Source organism: Coenobita brevimanus, chromosome 59 (genome assembly GCF_032717465.1).
Source record: "Coenobita brevimanus isolate Jiangsu-jjx chromosome 59, ASM3271746v2, whole genome shotgun sequence".
In the NCBI taxonomy this organism is placed as follows: domain Eukaryota; kingdom Metazoa; phylum Arthropoda; class Malacostraca; order Decapoda; family Coenobitidae; genus Coenobita; species Coenobita brevimanus.
In genome coordinates, this window is record NC_137012.1 from 24,983,523 (window position 1) to 25,006,458 (window position 22,936).

Below are 22,936 nucleotides of genomic sequence, written 5' to 3' on the forward strand. Positions count from 1 at the left end.
TTTTCTTAAGTGAATGAAATAACAGATTTTATTGAGTTTTCACTTTTAATTCATTTCAAGAAAAATAATGGAGTACTTATCTCCATATGCTGATACTTATTAATTATAATCTAATGGAGATTTACATCAGTTCTCAAATTATTGTACAAAAGAAATCGGGCTTCATAAACATAGTGTTAAGATGGCATCATGGAATGAAGTAACTTTTTGTAAAGAAGGGGTTGTTTGTTTGTTTTCTTGTCTTGTACCCTTCTTTTACATAAAGAAACCAAAGGCTGATACACAGTACTAAGTAGAGATTCTGAAAGGTGAGTGTGTATTTGAGTGAACACTTCTCATATCAAGCAACCTCTTTTGCAGTCTTGGCTCTTTCTCAGAACTACCTTTCCAGAATTAGAGTGTGTCTTCCACACTGCAGTGTCATATATGTCGCGAAATACAGTAAAACCGACCGCAACCCACAAGCTGACTGCAAACTCCCGTCTGTCTCCCCACTGAATGACCAAAGTCGTCCGGCAGCCAGAATCACTGGTGATGTATTACCAGGATGCGAGTAATACCGATCGCAACCAACAAGCTGACTGAAAACGCCCATCTAGCTCCTCACCGAATGGTGAAAGTCCTCTGGCTAGCTTCGCTTCGCCACCCGTCCCTCCTCCATCCCCTTCCATGCTCCCCACTACCAGGACCCAGACTTATCTCTCTCCCCTCCTTGTTCCTCAGTCCTACCCCACCATCGTTCCGACAACCATCCACCAATGAGTTTATAAATTTTTTGGCGATGTATTTGAATGCAATTGGTCTTATTAAAATTCCTAAAACACCGTGAGAAAGCTTACGAAATTCTGCACCTAGACCTATGCTTAGCTCTTGCACGGTGCAGGCAAAATTTTGTGCTAGAATGTTGGGAAGTCATTTGAAGGTATTTTCTTCTCCTGAACAACTTTATTCTCACTGCATATCTGTACTTTTAATCATCAGTTTTGTGTATTTTTGTTAGCTTATAGTATAAACACCAGCAAAGATGATGGTATACAATTGATACCATTATAATCAATTTCTGGGGGCTCCTCCCCCCTCTCGCGTGCAGAAACAGCCATCGCTCAGTGTCCCAGAAACTTAACTGTTTTGCAACCATCTTCAGTGATTTTTGTGTGTGGATTTTTATTGCTTATGTATTGCTTTCTTAGTGTGTAGCATTACACTGGAAATTCCCATATGTGTTTTGATGCATACATAGCTGAAAGACTGAAGAAGACTGCCACAATTACGAGAGGTACTGAACTATTTGTGGATTTTTTTTATTAGTTTAAACATTGTTTTCTTAGTGTCTAGCATTGCACTGGATATTCCCATGTGTGTTTTGGTGTCTAAATACAGCTGAAAGACCGGAGAACGCTGCCAAAATTAGAAGGGGTATTGTACTGTACATGTTGGCTGGGTTTTTATGGATTTCTATTTTTTTATGCATTGTTTTCTTATGCATAAAAAAATAGGAATCCACAAAAACCCAGCCAACATGTACAATACCCCTTCTAATTTTGGCAGTGTTCTCCGGTCTTTCAGCTGTATTTAGACATCAAAACATTATGTGTGTTTTGGTGTCTAAATATGGCAGAAGGACCAGAGAACACTGCCAGAATTAAGAGGGATTCTGTGCTTATAGGTACGTTTTTTGAGTTTTTGTTGTTTATGCATTGTTTTCTTAGTGTTTAGGATTATATTGCATATTGCAACATGTGTTGATGGTAGGTGGGGGCGCTCACCATCCACTCATTTGATGTAATGCTGCCCACGGGTGTCTGCCCTTTCCTCTCCTCCTTCCATCTTTACGTCCTTCCTCTTCTGTGTTTCTTTACTTCCTTCTTTCCTTGTTCTTCTGCCTATGGGTGACTTTACACTCCCTCTTCTGTCTTTCTTTCCTTCATTCTTTTCTCTTCCTTCTGCCTATGGATGACTCTACACTGAGTGACAAGCCAAGTGGTTTCCTGTGCACCAGGAAACCATTTACTGTGCTGGGTGGTAACCATATAACCAAATTATGGTCCCTGGTGGTTTAGTGGGTAATTACGGCTCTCCAGTCAGATTGAGTCGGTGAAGGTTTATATCTAAGGGAAGGTTGGGATTTATTGCTAACGTAATGCCACTCAGGGATGAGTGAGGCCGGTAGAACCAACTTGTCTAGCCCTGGGCTCCCATGCTCCTCATGGGGCAACTTAGGATTTAATGATGGAAGGATGGATGGCAATGTGTGTTTAAAAAAAAAAAGCCGGAAGACTGTGGAACACTGCCAAAATTAGGAGGGGTACTGTGCATATTGAAAGGGTTTTTTGTTTTCTTGTTGTTTATGCATTATTTTCTTACTGTATAGGATTATACTGCATACTATATTCCAGTGTGTGTTTTAATTTTTAAAAAGAGCCGAAGGACTACAGAACACTGCCAAAATTAGGAGGGGTACAGGTGGGTCCCAATCTTACGAGCTAACTGGGAGCAAGGATTTTGCTCATTAGCTGACTTCTCGTTAAACAAAGTGAAGAACTTATGGGAGAAATAGGGTTAGGGAGCAAGGCCTCTGAGCAACCTCCTCCAAAACCACCAAAACTGACTTTCTGATCATTTTAAGATGGATTAAGGGGTTTATACAAGAGGGTGTTACACCAAAAATATAAAAAGCATCATTAATATAAGCAGAATAACATAAATTATAGGTAAAATAGGGATGGGGCGAACAACCAGCTAAGTAACCTCCATCGACCACCAACAATTGTGACAGACAATTTTAAGCGGGAATAAAGGGTTAATATACTTGAAATACAAATACCCTCATCTTGATTCTCGTAAGTTGGAGTTTGGGGGGTTTTACCTGCTCGTTAAACAGGCGGTGGTGCAAATTCCAAGACCTCGTATTAGCGAATTCTCGTTAAGCAATTGCATGTTAACCGGGACTTGCCTCTACATATTGGTAGGGTTGTGCACAGTGGTGGTATTTATTTATTTATTTTTTTTAAGGATTATATTGCATATTCCAATGTGTGTTTTGATATCTAAAAAGAGCTGAAAAATTGCAGAGCACTGCCAAAATTAGGAATGGGTATTATTGGTACTGCCAAAATTAGAAGGAGTACTGTCCATGTTGGTAGGGGTTTTTGTTTTTTTGTTGTTTATGCATTGTCTCGTTGTTTAGGATTATATTGCCTATTGCAGTGTGTGTTTTGATTTCTAAAAACATCCAATAGACCACAGAATACTGCCAAAATTAGGAGGGATATTGTACGTATAGGTAGGGTATGGGTACAGCAGAGGATATTGCTCTGTATCTGGACATTGCTCATAACCGGATATGCCTTTGGCTCTATCATGTCAGATAATCGAGGGATTACTGTATTTATATTAGCATATAAGGAATTATTGAAAATTATACTATGGGTCATCTCTTAGTTGTTAATGAACTAAAGATGATGGTTGTTTCACTCCATTACAGCTCTGTGAAAAATAGTTTTGGAGGTGATCTTCATGATACACATATTAATCCTTTCAGTCTGAGTGATACTTCTTAAGCTAAACAAGATTCATCTTGCTGCAGAGTAAAATGTAAAAAATATCATATGAGAAGGAATTTAGTGGAAATTTTTCTCAACCCCTTCAGTTGGGTTTTTATTCATAAACTTAATAACATCTGGTTGAAGCGAGAATTAATTATGCATGTTCATTGAGTACGTACCTTTGTTATGCCATCATGTCAGTCAAAATAGCTATTAGAAGAACAGCTGATGAAATGATTTATGATTTTCCTGCATGAACTAGTTCACAAACTAGTATAGTGGTCGGTTTAGACTTCTACAGGTACAATTACATGAATGATTTAGATCATAGCCATATTCAAACTCAGTCAGAGCATTCAAGACCCCATTTTGTCAGTTAAGTTTTTTTGTATCAGGTTTGTTCAGTAAGTTCAGGGCTTATTATTATTAGAAGTATTAATATTATTAGTGGTAGGTGGGATGCCCACCATCCAATCGCTAAATGTAGTGCTGCTTTCAAGTGCCTGCCCTTTCCTCTCTTCCTTCCTTCTTTCCATTCTTCCTCTTCTGTCTTTCTGTCCTTCATTCTTTCCTCTTCCTTCTGCCTGTGGTTGACTTTACACTGAGTGACAAGCCAAATGGTTTTCCCTACACCTAGAAACCATTTACTGTGCTGGGTGGCAACAATATAACCAAATTATGCCGCCTGGTGATTTAGTGGGCAATTAAGGCACTCCAGTTAGATTGAGCTGGTGCAGGTTTATATCCAAGGAGTGGTATGGGTTTACTGCTCATGTAATGCCACTCAGGGATGAGTGAGGCTGGTCACACTCATCTTAAATGTCAGGACCAAATTGCCTAACCTCGGGTTCCTGCGTGCCTCATGAGGCAACACTTGATTAGATGATGAATTAATTAATTAATTATCATTGTTACTATTATTATTATTATTATTATTTTTTTTTATTATTATTATTTTTTTGTGGTAGATGGGGACGCCCATCATCCACTCACTTAATGGAGGGATGCTGTATGGTCTCTACACTGAGTGACAAGCCAAATGGTTTCCTGTACCCAGGAAACCATTTACTATGCTGGGTGGTAACCACATAACTGGGGTTTTTGGCAGGGTTAAGGGTCCCCCAGATTCCCCTGTCTAAAATCACTAAATCATGGCCCCCCAGATTCCCCTATTTAAAATCACTTAATCTTTGCAAATGTTTCGGAGAGCCTCAGAGAGTCCAACACCTGCCCAGGGCCGCAACCAAAAGGGCAGACTCGTATGACCATGTGGAATGTGAGCGGTGTGAATGAGGAGAGCAAGAGGGTGGAAGGGATGAATGTGTTCAAGTGTGCAAGATATGCCATAATGACATTGTGTGAAACAAAGATGAAAGGGTGTGAAGTGGAGGAGTGGGGGTGTGTGAAATGTGTAAGATCGGGCATGAATGGGCGAGGAAGATGGAAGGAAGGAGTTGCTCTGTTGAAGAATGAGGTGTGGTAGAGTGGAATGAGATATTACAAATGTATCAGCTCGAGATGCATGTATGTCAAGTTCAAGTTTGAGAAGGTGAAAGTGGCAACGATTGTAGCGTATGCACCGTGTGATGACAGGTATGAGAGACAGAGAAAGACAGGTTTTGGGATGAGCTAGATGAAGTGGTGGAAGCAATGCCCAGGAGCTATAAAGTGATCATAATGGGTGATATGAATGGAAGAGTAGGCACTGGTCCAGAGGATGACATAATGGGTTGTAATGGAGTACTAGGAGAAAATGATAATGGGAAGCAACTGAAGGATATGTGTCAGGAAAGGAGGTTGTGTATTTGTAACACTTATATCAAACATAAAGATGCACATAAATATACATGGTATAGAGGGAATGGGGATCGTGTTGAAAGAAGCCTGACTGATTATGTGCTTGTAGAGAGGTCGATGCCTGGAATGGTTGCTGATACCAGAGCTGTGAGAGGACAATGTGGAGGTCTGTAAGATCATATGATTGTGGTATGCAAGATCAAGCTGAGTGGAGTGAGGTGGACCAGGAGAGAGAGGAGAGTCAGGGAGAAAGACTGAAAATCAAGAAGGTGAGGATCAAAGAAATGGTAGATGAGTACAGGACCAAGTAAGGGAGGAGTTAGAATCAGTGAATTGGGATGAAATGGATCTGGACAGTCTGGAATATATATAGAGGTTGCTTAGTTAGGAATGCAGGGTGTGGGGTGGCAAGAGTAACAACAAAGAAGAAAGGTGCAGCATGGTGGGATGAAGAGATTAGTGAAGAGGAAAAAGAATGAGGTAAATGATGATCTAGGAAGAAAAATGATTGCAAACTATGAAAATAGGAAGGTATTCTGGAGAGAGGTGTGGAAATGTAGAAGTGACAGCGGAAAGAAATGTGAAAGTGTGAAGGATGTAAGTGGTAGATTATTAACCCATGGGGATGAAGTAAGGACCAGATGGAAAGAATATTTTGAAAGCCTGATGAATAGGAATAGAGAGAGCAGAGCTGCTGTAAACATGATTGGTTTGGGGGATGTGCAGAAAAGGAATGCAGTGCCAGGAAACATGACCCTTGCCCAGGTTAAGAGCGCTTTGGAGCGGCTGAAAAGTGGGAAAGCAGCTGAGGTTGATGAGGTGTATGCAGAGATAACTAAGGCTAGTGGAGAGAGTGGAATGAAGTGCTTGTTGGAGATATGTAAGAAGGCATGGATGAGTGAAACTGTGCCAGCAGAGTGGAAAAAGACTGTGATTGTGCCTCTGTACAAAAATAAAGGTGAGCGAAGTGAGTGCAAGAATTATCATGGCATAAGTTTATTGAGTATGGTAGGGAAGGTATATGGAAGAATTATTATACAGAAAGTAAGAGAGATATCAGAAGTCCTAGTGAGTGATGAACAGGGTGGCTTTAGGAGTGGTAGAGGATGTGTGGATCAAATATTTGCATTAAGACAGATAATGGAGAAGGCTTGTGAGAAGGACCATAAGATGTTTATAGCACTCATGAATCTGGAAAAAGCATATGACAAACTAGACAGAGAAGGATTGTGGATGGTTCTGCACATGTATGGTATAGATGGTAAGCTGCTAGGTGCCATCAAGAGTTTTTTATAATGGTAGTGAAGCATGTGTAAAGGTAAATGGTCATCTAAGTGAATGGTTTATGATTGGTGTAGGCGTGCGACAAGGTTGTGTGATGTCCTCATGCTTGTTCAATATATATATGGATGGGGTGATGAGAGAAGTAAAAACACGAATAATGGAGAGAGGAATGGCTTTGGTAATGAATGGTGATGGATGGAGTATCTCAAATTTGTTGTATGGTGATGATGCAGTACTAGTTGCAGATACCACACAAGAACTTGGTAGACTAGTGCAGAGTTTTGCTAATGTCTGTGAGTGTCGTGCCTTGAGAGTAAATGTAGAAAAGAGTAAAGTGATGGTAAAGTGATGGTTATTGAGTGAGAAGGTGGCTTTCAGTGTGATGTTACAGTGAATCGAGAGTGACTGGAACTGGTGAGAGAGTTCTAATACTTGGGTACAATGATAGAAAAGAGAGGAAAATGTGCAGAAGTGGAAAGTAGAGTGACACAAGGAAGGAAAGTAGCTGGTGCCATGAAGGCCTCGATAAGAAACAGAGGCTTGAATGTTGCAGCGCATGAAGCTTACATGAAGGAGTGTTATTGCCAACTTTAACATATGGATGTGAGACTGTGGTGTAGCATAAAAATGAAAAGTCAAGAGTAAGAGCAGTGGAGATGGGACTGCTGAGGAATGTATGTGGAGTACAGAGTGGATAGGATATGAAATATGTGATTCATGAAAAGTGTGGAGTGAGGAAGTCTGTAGACACCAGAATCAAAGAGTGTCCTGAGATGGTATGGTCATGTGGAGAGAATGGATAACAACAGAATGGTGAAAAAGTATATCTGAGCGAATTTGAAGGAGGAAGGAGGTGAGGTAGGCCAAGGGGAAGGTGGAAGGATATGGTGGATGAATGTTTGAGGAAGAGAGGTATGGAAGTTGGTGAGGCTAGGGGACTGACAAGAGATCGAGATGGCTGGATGAATGTTGTGAGGAGAAGTCCAAGATCAGGGATTTGGCATCCCTTTTTAACGTGACAGCATCCGGATTGACTCTATTGGATATGTTTATGTGAAGCTACAGAATGTGGTGAATGTTTTGGCGTATCAGATGGAGCCAGGATTATAGGGCTTGAATGACGAGTGAATGGAAACGTGGCCCATTGCACTGGGCAAACTTGTGCTGTCTGGATGTGCTACTCCTCACCCTGCCCAAGGGTGGGAAAGGAGGTCCTGATGATGATGATTATTATTATTTTTTTTTTTAGTACACTGGTTCATTCATGTTGTATAACATTCATTCAGGTCCTCCACATTTGTTTGGCTCAGTCAGATCATTTCAGGTTCTCTCAGGGCCATTCAAGATCAGTTAGTTCTATTTTTGCTGCTTCATATCATTAGGTTAATTTTGGTTCATCTGAGAGAGTTCAAGGTTATTTGAGGTACAGTTTAGTCCATTAGTCATTATTTATTTATGAAAATTGCCAATTCCTGTGAGTAAAATTAATAAAACACTATATCTAAAGAATATTTGAGTTCATTACTGTTATACAGATCAGTGAAGTACAGCTTACATAGTTCTCCATCAGAATGTATTTAACTTGTTACAGGTTCCCCCAAGTGAGCTGGTGCGCGAAGGTGTGAGAGTGTGCCGGGTGGTGCAGGACCCTGGCCAGTTTGTGGTAGTTTTCCCCGGGGCATTTACTTCAAGTATTTGCAAGGGTTACCTCATCTCAGAAAGTGCATTTTTTGCAAGACCACAATACTTTGACCGTGCTGTCTCGGTGAGTAGTGGAGTCTTTACATCCTGTCTGGCTTAGTCAGCTTAGGTATTGTCCATTTGGACTTGGTAGGTGTTCCATTCACCTTCATCCATGCCACATCAGGTCTAGTAAGGAGCATCACATCAGTTTCAGCCTTGCCAAGTCATTTCAGGTCAGTTTAGGGCAAGGTATGTCCAGGTAGGTTCATTCACATTTATAAGTGCCATTTCCAATCTAGTATGGCCAGTCAAATTAATTGTGGTCTGATCAGGTCCAGTTAAGCCCATGCAAGTCACTGAAGTCCAATCAGGTCTTTCATAACATACCAGGTCAACTTAGCAGTGTAATCATTCAGTCCAGGTCAGTTTATTCAGGGCTTTCATATCTAGTCAGACCTAATCAGGCTATTTCAGGCTTAAAACTCATTCATTCTGGTCATCTTAGATCTATTTTATTCATTGTAGTTCATGTCAGCCATGTTCAGATTAAAGTACAGGTGGGTCACGTTATATGAGTGGAATGTGTTAATGGAGGACTGTATAGCTGTTACACATATTTAAAAGATTGTGAAACTTGTATAATGGAGTTCATAACTTGTGGGAAAAATTGAGTTAGGTTAACTGACCCTGCTCGCATCACCGAATTTAGATCTAAATAGCCCATTCTCGTGTCATTGGTTTCTCATATAGCAGATGTTCATATGGTAGGACCCACCTGTATAAGCGAGCCCTGTTATACTGTACAGTACTTGATTTTTTTCCAGCTGATGATCCACTTTCGTTAATGTGACATCTGCGCACTCCTGCTTCGTGATTGGTTGGTTTCATTTTCATACCTGAAGTATCATATTTACAAAAAAAAGTATTACCCTATATTCCAATTCTCATAAATGCTATTTTGCATTGTCATTGTACTATACAAACAGACATTAAACAGGTATGTACCTGTGCTTCACCCAAATGGACAATGAATTTGAGGAGGTTGAATTTGAATTGAAATATTTATTGTTGTAAAAGGTACAGACTTGTTGCATCTCTAATAAATAAATAAATATATATTCTTACGAATATATATATATACTCACGGATAATGTGGGCGAAGGTATCAGAGCAATGGAGTAAGTGTGATCCATAATAAAATCTGACATCTTGTGAGACGAGACAACCTGTTTTTCCCACCTGGCCGTCTCTCACCACCCCCCTCCTCAGTAGCGACTGTTCCATTCGCCTCCCCACTTCCACCGCTTTACCACTGACAAAACTGCTAATATACGTAGAATGGTACTATTGTCTAATGTAGCAAGTGCCGAAGTATTAAGATACCTTTTATTTACACTTACCCAAGCGAGTGTGTTTATTTACAACAATAAATATTTCAATTCAAATTCAACTTCCTCAAATTTGTTGTCCGTTTGGGTGAAGCATAGATATCTACTTGTTTCATGTCCGTTTGTATAGTACAGTGACTATGCAAAATGGCATTTATGAGAATTGGAATATAAAGTACAATTATTTTTTGTAACTATGATACTTCAGGTATGAAATTGAAACCAACCAATCACACAGCAGGAGTGCACAGGTGCCACATTCACGAAAGTGGATCATCAGCTGGAAAAAAATTGAGTATAGAAACTGATTGTACAAGAATGGACAATTTAGACTCAAATTTGGTGATGCAAGCACAAAAATATGATGTGAGAAAATGATTTGGCGCAAGTGGAAAATTTGGGAGAGGGAACAAAGAGTGTAACACCATGAGAACATGTATTACAGTGTGCCATAATTGCCTGCAGCCTCTCAGGCACCAGGAAGTTCAGTGTACAGACATTTCTTTAGCATTGTTCTGGGCTAGTGATGCACCAACATGTCATTGGTTGGCCAACTGAATCTGGGCCTATGACGTGGTGGCACATCATTTCTTTAGCGATTTTTCATGGCTCAAATATATGGCACAGCAGTTTGGTGAACATGCCAGACATGCACAGTTGTTTGCTCCAGATGATGGAAAAGAGAGAGAGAGAGAGAGAAAGAGAGACATTTTGTGTGTGTGTGTGTGTGTGTGTGTGTGTGTGTGTGTGTGTGTGTGTGTGTGTGTGTGTGTGTGTGTGTATACAGAAATGAGTCAAGCTTGTACTGTCCATTGTTTTGAGCCATTATTATCATGCATATCTTTAAAGTTATGAATAGTTTTGGCACATACTATTTCATTTGGTAGTGCATTCCACTGATCAGTTGCTCTGTTTGGGAAATGGAATATCCTTATGTCTTTATCACCTCACCTTTTGTTCAGTTTTTTGCAGTGTCCTCTTGATGTTGCATCCCAATAGGTTATATATTTATATACGTCTATTTTCTCTCTTCCTGTGATGCATCTATATAACATAATCATATCTCCTCTTTTCCTTCTCTCCTGTAATGTTGGTAGGTTTAATTTTTTTAGTCTTTCTTTATAGCTTAGATTCCTTAAGCTTGCCGTCCATCTCGTAGCAGCCTTTTGTACCTTTTCAGTCTTATCCATGTATTTTTGAGATGTGGATTCTAGACTTCTGATGCATACTCCAGAGTTGGTCTGATGAATGATGTTATTATCTTTCTCACCATGTCTTCATATATATATATGTGAATGCTACCCTCATCATATCAAGCAGTGTGTACATGTTCCTTACTTTTTCATTTATGTGGTCTGCCGGTGATATTCTGTTACTGATAATCATTCCTAAATCCTTTTCCCTTTCTGGTGTGTTTAGGGTTGAACTTCCTAAATTATAGTCCCAGTCTGGTCTTTTTTCACTTTTACCAAATTTAATTACATGACATTTGTCCACATTGAATTCTGTTTGCCATCTCTTGCTCCATTCATGAAGTTTATTTAATTATTCTTCTAGCTCTATGCAAGAGTGTTTGTAATTTTCCTTTGTATTTTTGCCTCATCCGCAAACTTATTTAGGTAGCTTCCATTTCCAGTGTAACTGGCTATTTCATTTATATATACTAAAAAATATTGTGGTAGGTGAGGGCGCTCACCATCCACTCACTCGATGTAATGCTGCTCTCGGGTGTCTACCCTTTCCTCTCTTCCATCCTTCTTTCCGTCCATCCTCTTCTGTCTTTCTTTCCTTCATTCTTTCCTTGTCCTTCTGCCTGCGGATGACTTTACACTCCCTCATCTCTCTTTCTTTCCTTCATTCTTTCCTTTTCCTTCTGCCTGTGGATGACTTTACACTGAGTGACAAGCCAAATGGTTTCCTGTACACCAGGAAACCATTTACTACACTGGGTGGTAACCATATAACCAAATTTTGGCACCTGGTGGTTTAGTGGGTAAATATTGCGCTCCAGTCGGATTGAGCCGATGAAAGTTTATATCCAAGGGATGGTTGGGGTTGTTTGCTCATGTAGGGCCACTCAGGGATGAGTGAAGCTGGTCACTCTCATTTTAAATGTCAAGACCAACTGCCTAGCCTCGGGCTCCTACGCTCCTCATAGGGCAATGTAGGATTGGATGATGGATGGATGGATATACTGTACTAAGAACATAATTGGTGCCAACACTGAGCCCTGTGGAACTCCACTTGTCGCTTCTCTCCATGATGAGTAATTTCCCGTCAGCACTGTTCTCATTTCCCTTTTACTGAGAAAGCCTTGCATCCAGTCATACAGATTCCCTTAGATTCCTCCTTGATGGTACAGTTTCCACAAAAGTCTTCTGTGTGGTACTCTGTCAGATGTCTTCCTGAAATCCAAATGTATGCTGTGCACCCAGCCATTTGTTTCTGTATTATTTCTGCAACTCTGTCATAGTAGCTTAATAGATTAATAACACATGGTTTTCCCTTTCTAAAACCAAATTGTCTTTCTGTAATCATATTGTGTTTTTCCAAGTGCTTTACCTAAATTCTTTGTATCAGCTTTTCTAAAATCCTGCTTACGACGCTGGTCAGTGATACTGGTCGGTAGTTAAGTGGATGTTGTCTATATCCTTTCTTAAGAAGGGGCACAGTGTTTGCTGTCTTACAGATACAGTATTAGGTAGTTTACCTTGTCTTAGGGATTCTTTGAATATTAAAAGTAATGGACTGCCTAGCTCTGTTGCACATTCTTGTAATACCCATCACAAATATCGTCAGGGCCATTAGCTTTTCCCCTATCTAATTTCCATCATCTCTTCCTGGACCTCGTTTCATCATACGTACATTTGTTAATATGTGTGGGCATTCTTGTTTGTTTTCATCTCTCACAAAATTGCTTTCTTTAGTAAAAACTGATTGGAAATTTTTGTTTAGTACTTCACAAATATCCTCTTGATTGATATAAATTTTCCCCTCATCCATGATGGACTGTATTTTATCTTTTACTTTTGCTTTGCTTTGTATGTAACTGCAAAAACAACCTGGACTGATCAGTGCTTTTTTTTATAATGTCTTCCTCAAACTGCCATTGAGCCTCTCTCCTTCTCCATGTATAATCATTTCTTGCCTGTTTGTAGTTCTTATATGCCCTGTCACTTTTGTGTTGTCTGTATCTGATTCACAGCAAGTGTCTTTTCTCTTGTATTTTTACAGTCAGTATTAAACCAGTTTCTTTATCCTTATTTCTGTTTCTTTGTGCACTGGGACATAATTATGGACTCCTGTTTCATAAAATTCACAAAATTTTTTATATATGACATTTATATCTTGTCCTCTTAGTTCCTTTTCCCAATCAGTATCCATAAAGTACTGTACTTCATTAAGTCATGATAGTTGAGCTTTTTTAGTTTAGCCCCTTTTCGTAATTTTCATTATCTATAGTTATATCATATGCTATCCTGAAATTGTAATCTAATACTGCATGGTCGCTTTTGCCGAATGGGGATTGATAGATTATATTGTCAGTGTCATTTTCTTGTGTAGTAAATATGAGATCTAATAATGAGTCTTCTGGTCCTCTTTTTCTGGTGGTCTCCTTTACATGTTGTGTTAGGAAAAATTCCTGTATACTCGTAGATCCAAGAGCTTTTGATCCCAACAACTTTCATAGCTTCTTATATCTAGAGTATTCCAGTTTATGTTTGTGTTAAAATCTCCCATTAATACAATTCTTTAAGAGTTTTCTTCCATTCTGTACAATAGGGTTCGTAAGCCCTGAATTGTCCCTTCTGCCAGGTCTTCACCTCTATCCCATGTGTTTGTCTTGGGTGTCATATATAAATTTGCCATAATTATTTTCCCTTCTGATGCACTAATCTCTACTGAAATTAATCCTGCTTGTGAGGGTATGCCTGTTTCTATCTCTTTTACATGGAGTCTTTTCTCTCTTAGTATCATAACTCCCCCTCCTTTTTTCATATTTCTGTCTCTTCGCCAAATATTGTACTCATCCAAATTTAAGAAGTCTTTTGATGTCAATGGGGCTAATTTTGTTTCTGTTAGACAGATAATTTGAGGTTCATTTTCTGTGATATTGTCTTTTATCTCTAATAATTTGGATACCATTCCACCTTCATTTGAGTACATCAAGTTAGCCATATTGTTCACATATTTGACATTGGTTGAGTCTACTACCTTACTTTCATTTAGTCCCTGCTGTTTATGTGCCCCTTCTTCTCTCTCTCTCTCTCTTTTTTTTTTTTTTTTTTTGCTACCCTACTACTTTGGAAAAAAAAAAAAAAATCCATCTGATCTTGCATCATTCATTCTTTTTTCTTTCTTCATTTCCTTTAGTAATCCCCATTCCTCATGAGTTAGGCACCTTTTTATCCATACTTCTTTGTATTCCTCTGATTCCTTAAGTTTGTTAGCACTTTTTAATATCCCTTCTACAATAATCACACTTTGGAAGGTTACTTTCAGCGGCTGTGACCTGTTTCTCTCATATTCCCCTAATCTCTTAAATTCCTCTACATGTTTCTCACAGATTTCCTCTGATACTACTTTCAGTATGTTCATTATATTTACTATTTCCTTGATATCTCTGGCGATTGTGTTCCTTATTTCTTCTTCATCTTTACTAGTGATAACTATAGATTTGTTAATGCCAGCTGTTTCATTTATCAGCCTTGGGTTTTTTTCTTATGTCATTCACTTCTCTTATCATGTCTTTTGTTTCAGCCTTGTTTTTTAGATCTTGTGTTGGCTACTTCTGCCCATGTATTTTGTACTTCCTGTGTGTAATTTCTCATTTCATTTGCTTGAGTTATCTTCTCATCGATGTCTCTGCTTTGCTCAGTCAGACTACCTGCTTGTCTAATTATGTCTTTATCATTATTGTACTCCTTCAAAACTCTCTCATGGGTGACTGCTGTACTGTATTTCCCATTTTGTTCATTTTCTTCTTTAGAATGTCTGCCTCAGCTTGTAGCTCACCTAGTGTTGCATATTTCTGTTGAATTCCTTTACCAGTTTGCCATTTTTTTCCTTTTGTTGGTACAGTTCCTCCGTATTTCATCCAATTCCAGTTTGAAAGTTTTTTCTAGTTTATTCACTTTCTTTCCTAATTTATAAAATGTATAAAGTTCCACCAGGTCTGTGTAGTCATCATTTTGTTTTTTACCGGTTCTCTTCCTTCTACCTAGATCCACTTCTTGAAAGTATGCCATCTTACAGAAATATACTACAGTACTTACAGTTTAGCATCTCCATTCCATTAGTGTTGGAATTTACCTGGCGCCCATCTGTTGATACCCAGCACCTGTCTTTCTGTTAACACCACAAATATGTTTGGGCTTTGATTGATATATTTTCTTTGGATTTCACTTTTTTGCTTTTACGTGCTTTTTCAATATTAGATCATCTATAACTTAGTACCAAGCTAGACTCATTTATAGATACACTTAGGTATTTGTGTGTGTGTGTGTGTGTGTGTGTGTGTTCTTACCTAATTATATCTTTACAAGACTGAGTCAAGCTCTTACTGTCCCGTGTAGTAAACCATTACAGTATTATCATACAGCCACTGGAAATTGACTTAGGATCTCCCTCCACAAGGTATTTAAAAACACAGAAATCATAGTATATCACAGTGTTTCATGAAATGCCATTCATTAATATGAAATCATGTTTCCCTTGTTTTTCAGGACCAGTTGGATGCATTTTGGCATGGAATCACTTAGATGTCTAAAGTAATCTAAGGACATTTCTTTGCATCAAACATTTGTCAGTTCAGCCTTTAGGTTGTCCAGATTAGGTGTCTTCTTCTCTGCCATGCTTTTCCTCATCTTTGCCCAGCAGTTTGCTGTCAGATTTAGATCCGGACTGTTGCCAGGCCAGTCGAGGACCTCAATCCGATTATCCTGAAGCCATTTTGTCACCTTTCTTGACTTGTGACATGAAGCTGAATCGTGCATAAAAAGTCACGCCTATGAATAGCAAAAGAGTTTAACAAATGATCTTTCAGAACTTGAATGTACCAGCCACCATTCATCATCAAGTTCTTAGGATGGAAGTAGAGGCCTCCCCTTCCCATTTCACCTGAGAAACACCCCCATACCATTACTGATTGTGGGTGCTTAACAGTCAGCACCGTGTAAGCGGGGTCATATCGACTATGGGAGGCAGGGCAATGAACCTTGGCAGAATGCACCTGGAACACTTGAAATGAGCTTTCATAGGAAAGCATAACTTTTCTCCACTCAGCCAATGTCCAGTGTGCATACTTCTTGGCAGACTGAATGTGCTGCAGTCAGTGCAGTCAGTGGGAAGTGGTTCCTTGGCTGCGGTGCGGCTTGGCAAACCCAGCTCCTTCTGCAAGCGGTGTTGGATAGTTCAAATTGAGATGTCTTGTAACAGCTGGGGATGCATTATCATCAATTCTGCTGCTGTCAGTCAAGGATTCTTGATTACTTCCCTCTTCAGAAGCGTATCTGTACCTCTGGAAGTCGTTCTCTTGTTTCCATCGCCATGCTTGTACTCTGGTACAACTGGCTGCGCTCTGCAGGAAGAATCTTCATGATGGTCGACTTTGTGTGTCCAGTACGTTTACAAATCGTGTTGATAGGGACATTATCATGCCTCCACGCAATGATACAGACCCTGTCATCCCTCGAGCAGTACATTCCAGGCATGAGAACTCAACTCTAGGAAAGTAACAGGGCAAACAATAATGCATACGAAAAAAGAGGGAGGTGGAAGCTCGGAGTGATGGGAACATATACTCCCACTCTCGCTTCTGGGCAAGCACTGACATGCTGAGTGTTTCACCACCTCCCGCCAACACCAGAGGAGTTGCTAGTTACTTCTTGCCCTAAAATTCACATGGTAGAGGTGGAAACACAAAGCAAAGACAGACAACTCTCCCATAGCAATTCTGTGTGTAGGTCCTAAGTCAATTTGCAGTGGGTGTACATATCCTTAAATTTATGAATGATTTTGGCACACACTATTTCATTCGGTAGTCCATTCCACTGATCAGTTGCCCTATTTGGGAAACTGAATTTCCTTATGACTGTATCGCCTCTCTTTTTATGTATTTTTTTTTCAGTGTCCTCTTGCTGATGCTTCCCCATAGGTTATGTATTCATTTATATCATACATATCCATAAATTTGTGAATAGTTTTGGCACACACTTTCATTTGGTAGTGCAGTCCACTGATCAGTTGCCCTATTTGGGAAACTGAATTTCCTTACGTCTTTATCGCCTCGCTTTTTATGTAGTTTTTTGCAGTGTCCTCTTGCTGAAGCTTCCCCATAGGTTATGTATTCATTTATGTCAATTTTTTCTTTCCCTGAGATGCATTTATATAGCATAATCATGTCTCCTCTTTTCTTTCTCAATTGTAGTCTTGGTAGATTCGGTTTTTCTAGTCTTTCCATAGCTTAGATCCCATAAGCTTGGTACCCATCTTGTAGCTGCCCTTTGTACTTTTTCAATCTTATCTATGTGATTTTTGAGATGTGGATTCCAGACTACTGATGCATACTCCAGGGTTGGTCTGATGAATCATGTTAATATCTTTCTCAGCATGTCGTCATTTATATATGTGATGCGGTAGGTGGGGGTGCTCGTCCATCCACTTACTCAGTGTAGTGCTGCTTCGGGTGTCTGCCCTTTCCTCTCTTCCTTCCTTCCTCTTCTGTCTTTCTTTCCTTCATTATTTCCTCTTGCTTCTGCCTGTGGGTGAATTTACACTTTCTCCTCTGTATTACTTTCCTTCATTCTTTCCTCTTCCTTCGGCCTATGGGTGACTCTACACAGAGTGACAGGGCAAATGGTTTCTTGTACACCAGGAAACCATTTACTACACTGGGTGGTAACCATATGACCAAATTATGGCAGCTGGTGGTTTAGTGGGTATTTCAGGCGTTCCAGTCAGATTGAGCCTGTGTAGGTTTATATCCAAAGGGGTGGGTGGGGTTTATTGCTCACAGAATGCCACTCAGTGATTAGTGAGGCAGGTCACGCTCATCTTAAATGTTGGGACCAACTTGCCTAGCCCCTGGCTCCTACGCTTCTTATGGGGCAATGTAGGATTGGATGATGGGTGGATGGATGGATGGATGGATGGATGGATGGAATGCTATTCTCATATTAGCATGCAGTGTATGCCTGTCCTGTGCCTTCTCATTGATGTGGTCAGCCGGAGATTGTTATTGATAATCACTCCTAGGTCCTTCTCCTTTTCAGACATGTGTAGGGTTGAACTTCCTAGCTTATAATCCCTGTCTAGTCTTTTTCCACTTTTACCAAACTTAATTACATGACATTTGTCCACATTGAATTCAGTTTGCCATCTGTTGCTCCATTCACAATGCTTATTTAATTCTTCATGTAGCACTGTGCAAGAGTTTGTGTTTGTAATTCTCCATTGTATTTTTACATGATCAGCAAACATACATAAATAGCTTCCATTTCCAATCTTGCTGTTAATATCATTTATATGTACTAAAAACTGGTGCCAACACTGAGTGCTGTGGAACACCACTAATCACTTCTCTCCATGATGAGTAATTTCTCCTTAGTACTGTTCTCATTTCCCTTTTTGTGAGAAATTCTTGCATCCAGTAGTACAGATAACCTTGATGGTACAGTTTCCATAAAAGTCTATGGTGTCAAATACTTTCTTGAAAAAATAGGTACTCTCTACATATCCTTCTCTTCTTGTAGTGTTTGTCCAACTCTGTCATAGTAGCTTAATAGATTATTAACACATGATTTAGTTACTGAATGTACAGTGAGATTGGATGAGGAGGAAATGGAAAATGTGAGTGCATTTAAGTACTTGGGTAATGTGATGAGTATGGATGGAAGTTTAGAGGGTGAAGTGCTTGATAAGTTACAACAAAGAAGAAAGTTTGCTGGTTCTTTGAAAGCAGTGATAAGAAACAGGGAAGTGAGCATGGAAGTGAAAATGTCACTGCATGACAGTATTGTGATACCAACTCTTAATGTATGGAAGTGAAGCTTGGACCTCGTTGGATGGACACAAGTCAAGAGTGAGAGCAATGGAAAGAGTGATTTGAGAGGAGCATGTTGAGTCATATGGAAAGGCAGACTGAAAAATGAGGAAGTGAAGGAGTGTTGTGGTGTGGATGTGGATGTGATTGGAAATATTAGGAGAAACACATTGAGGTGGTTTGGCCTTGTGGAGAGGATGGAGAGTGAGAGAGTAACGAGGAGAGAATGTGAGTGAGAGGGAGAGGGAGGAGGAGGCCAAGGATGAGATGGAGGGATGGAGTGGACAGGTATATTGAGAGAAGGGATGTGTGAGCTGGGAGCATGGCAGTGAAATGGCGGGGGACAGGGTGACATGGAGGCGATTTATTTGTGGCCTCTCCTTATGGGTTTAAGGCATCTGGCAGTACAAAAGAGCACAAAGGAAAGCAAACAGCACCAGAGGCTGTTTGTTACAGAGTAGACTATGACTGCGAGATCTAACTCAACATGCTGAAGGATAAGGATAGTAAAGCAAGAAGGTTCCCCATGCCTCCAAACCCTCCAGTTAAAACTGTCAAGAAAATGTGAGAAAACCACCATGCAGCATGGAAAACTGACATGGAAATTTCATAGGAGAGACTGAAAAGGAAAAGCTATATTCTATAGTACATTATCTATAAGCTACCAGTATGAATAAACTGAAAGAGAAAGTAGTAAAGTAAAATGAATAATTGAATAAATAAATAACTAATGCATGATACAGTACTATGTATGGGAACATTGAGTTAATGGGGCGTCTGCGGACACAGTGTGGAAATTGCACAGCGCACACTGTGGATGTTCAGGGGTGGTACAGCAGCCTTGCCTGGCACTATTAAGATAGGCAGCAGTCAATTAGGCCCCAGCTCCGTTCATTCCACAGAGACAAGGAACTTTCCCATGCGGGACAAGCACCCAAGTCACCTCCTGAAGCAGTGACCCCTGGTACATTAAAAAAATCTTGATGGTGGTCACTTAACTAACATGGACCCTCAGTGATCCACGGCCCATCACAGGTCGAAAGTATGAGTAGCAACCGTTAACTCAGGTCTATCTGTGTATATACACTATTTGCATTTAATAAATTGATCCAGGCTCCAAAAAAATATCTATCTATCTGTTGCCAGACGCCATAATCCCGTATGGGGTGGCCATTTGACTTTGAGTTATTTGTTTTATGGGGAGGGGCATTAACCCTCCACCAACCCACTTGTTGACATGTAGGGAGCACATATGGTTTGGTTATATGGTTACCACCCAGTGTTGTAAATGGTTTCATGCTTACAGGAAACCATTTGGCTTATCACTTAATGTAAAGCCACTTGTAAAGGAAAGAAAAGCAATAAGAAGTGACAGGAGAGATGGGAGAAATAGGAAGAGAGGAAGGCAGGCACAGAAAAAGAATGATAAAGGCTAAGGAAGAAGTAGGCAGCACTACTTCAAGTGAATGGATGATGGTCGCCACCACCTACCACTAAAATAAAATAAAATAAAAATTAAAAAATTATACATACACAAGTGTTTTATTCAAGAGTAAACATATTAAACTTGGGGTTAGATGACGAATACTTATCCAGGCGACCCTTAAAGGTTAGTACTGTATTACAATTTACTACATTGGAGGGCAATTTATCCCATATATTTACAAGTCTGTTGAAGAAGAAATGCTTAGCTTCATGCTACTGAAATCGTTTGCCAATTATTTTATGCCCATTGCCTCTAGTATTCAGTAATTCGAGTGATCATCTGTGAAGTATTTATCAGCAGCAGTGTTATCATGTCCTTTGAATATTTTGAATACAGTACTTGAATTAAATCTCCACGTATCCTCCGTTTAGTTAGGGTAAAGAGATTCAGTGCTTCTAAACGTTCCTTGTGCAGTTTATTTCTCAGTCTAGGTATCATCTTTGTCATCCTTTACTGCACTCTTTCAAGCTTTTCCATATCCCTTTTATAATATGATGACCAAAACTGAACACAATACTCCAAGTGCGGGCGTACTAAGGAATTGTACAAAGTGAGGACGATATTATCGGATTTATTATCAAATGCTCTGCCTATGAATCCAATCAATTTATTGGCTTTTTTCACAGCTTCTGTACATTGTTTGCTTGGTTTCAGATTGTTTGTTATTATTACTCCTAAGTCTTTTTCATGGTTTACCTATCAAGTTGGACATTATTCATGCTATAACTACTATTACATATTTACTGCCAATGTTTAGCACTTTGCATTTATTAATATTGAAATCCATTTGCCAGACTTGGGCCCAGTTAAACAGTTGATCAAGATCTCACTAAATTCCCTGCCTTTGCAGTGCTGTATCTGCTCTGTTACCTATTTTATTATCATCAGCAAATTTTGAAATCTTACAACACAATCCTTCATCAGTATCATTTATATATATATTAAGAAAAGAATAGGATCTAACACTGAACCCTGCAGCACTCCACTATGTTTATCCAGTCTGACTCTTTTCCATTTATTACAACTCTGCTTTCATCCAGAGAGCCAATCTTCTACCCACCTGAGAACACTGCTCCTGAAACCATGTGCCTTTAGCTTCTGAAGGAGTCTTTTGTGTGGAACTTTGTCAAAAGCCTTTTGAAAATCGAGGAAGACAACATCAACAGATTTAGTCACGTCGTACATGTTCGGTATATCATTAAAAAAGTCCAGCAGGTTCGTGAGGCAAGAGCGATTATTACGAAAACCATGTTGCGAATCTTTTATGAAATTGTTTGATTCTAAGTGTTTCACAAACTTGTCTCTGATAATAGTTTCAAGCAATTTGCAAACCACTGATGTTAAACTAATTGGGCGGTAATTTTCTGGCTGTTCTCTGTTGCCTTTTTTTAATACTGGGGTTGCATTAGCAAGTTTCCATTCATGTGGCACCTTACTGTTCTTCAGTGATAAGTTAAAAAGTTCAAATAAAGTAGATAGATAGGTAGAGTTTACCGTTCTAAAATCGAACTGTCTTTCTGTTATCATATTGTATTTCTCCAGATAGTTTACCCAGATTTTTCATATCAGCTTTTCTAGTATCTTACTTATAACACCGGTCAGGGGTAGTGGTCGGTAGTTGAGTGGATTCTGTCTATTTCCTTTCTTGAATAGGGGAGGAGTGTTTGCTTTCTTCCAAATACAGTATACTGTATATATATACGGTATATATATATATATATATATATATATATATATAAATGAAAAAAGGATGCTCTGTTATGCCAAAACAAAACAGTCTATACACATATTGTTCAGCACATGAATGGTAAAAGCGGGGAACCCCCAAAGGCAACACAGCTTCATTTCATTGGCAGCTCACCCCCGGCCCAGTACAAAAGTTACGCAAAGCTGGCCCAGAATTGTGTTAATAACTTTAGGAGAGGCTTTTCTGTCATTTAGATATTTGTGGAGCTGTCAGTACCCATGCCCCAGACTTTTGAGGTTTGATGCTGACTGCCTTAGGTCCTGAAACAACCAAAAAAAGAATGAATATGAATGTGAGATACCTGTTATTCTACATCTTTCAATAATCCATAAATCTCTGATAGCAAATATTTGTCTTTGCAGTCATTCAAGGCTTTACGAGATTGCTGTGAACCATCAATGTTCTCTTTGGACCGACTGGCCCTCTCAGTGGTGTCAGATCCCAGGGCCACTCTTGATGGACTTCTTCGTGCCAGGGATCTTGCTCTTTTGGTAGTAGCCAAGGAGAAGCGACTAAGGGCACAACTGGCAGAGATTGGTGAGTTTGTGTATTTAAGTAAACTTTTGTAGAATTTTGTTCATTACCTTCATTATCAGTATTTGTAAGAGATATTTTGTGCTTTTTTTCCTCTTCCTCATCTTAAAAGCTCATGTGCGTGTGGGTGTGGGTGTGGGTGTATTTACCTTTTTGTATTTACTTATTTGTAGTATACAGGAATTGAGCAATGCTTATGTTGTCCTGTCTCCATATCCACATTTATCTAGTCTACTTTTACACACATGAATGTTTTTCTCCCGCACCACCTTTTCGTCTAAGTCGATCCAAATATTTATGTATTTACCTAATTGTGATATACACGAAATGTGCTATGCTCGTGGGTTCCCGTTGCTGTTTCTCAGTAAGTCAAATTTAGCTTTAAACTCATTTAAGTTTTTAGACTGGACGATCTCTTTGTCCAGGCTA

General features: G+C 39.5%; 1 protein-coding gene across 1 annotated transcript in view; it reads left to right on the forward strand.

The window, feature by feature from the left end:
* Jarid2 (Jumonji, AT rich interactive domain 2) overlaps window positions 1-22,936 on the forward strand; it is a 137,029-nt gene that overhangs the window by 89,117 nt on the left and 24,976 nt on the right. The window contains exons 21-22 of the mRNA XM_080274824.1: window positions 8,218-8,391; window positions 22,336-22,510. Of these exons, the coding sequence (XP_080130950.1) occupies window positions 8,218-8,391; window positions 22,336-22,510 (349 nt within the window). The remainder of the gene's footprint in view (window positions 1-8,217; window positions 8,392-22,335; window positions 22,511-22,936) is intronic.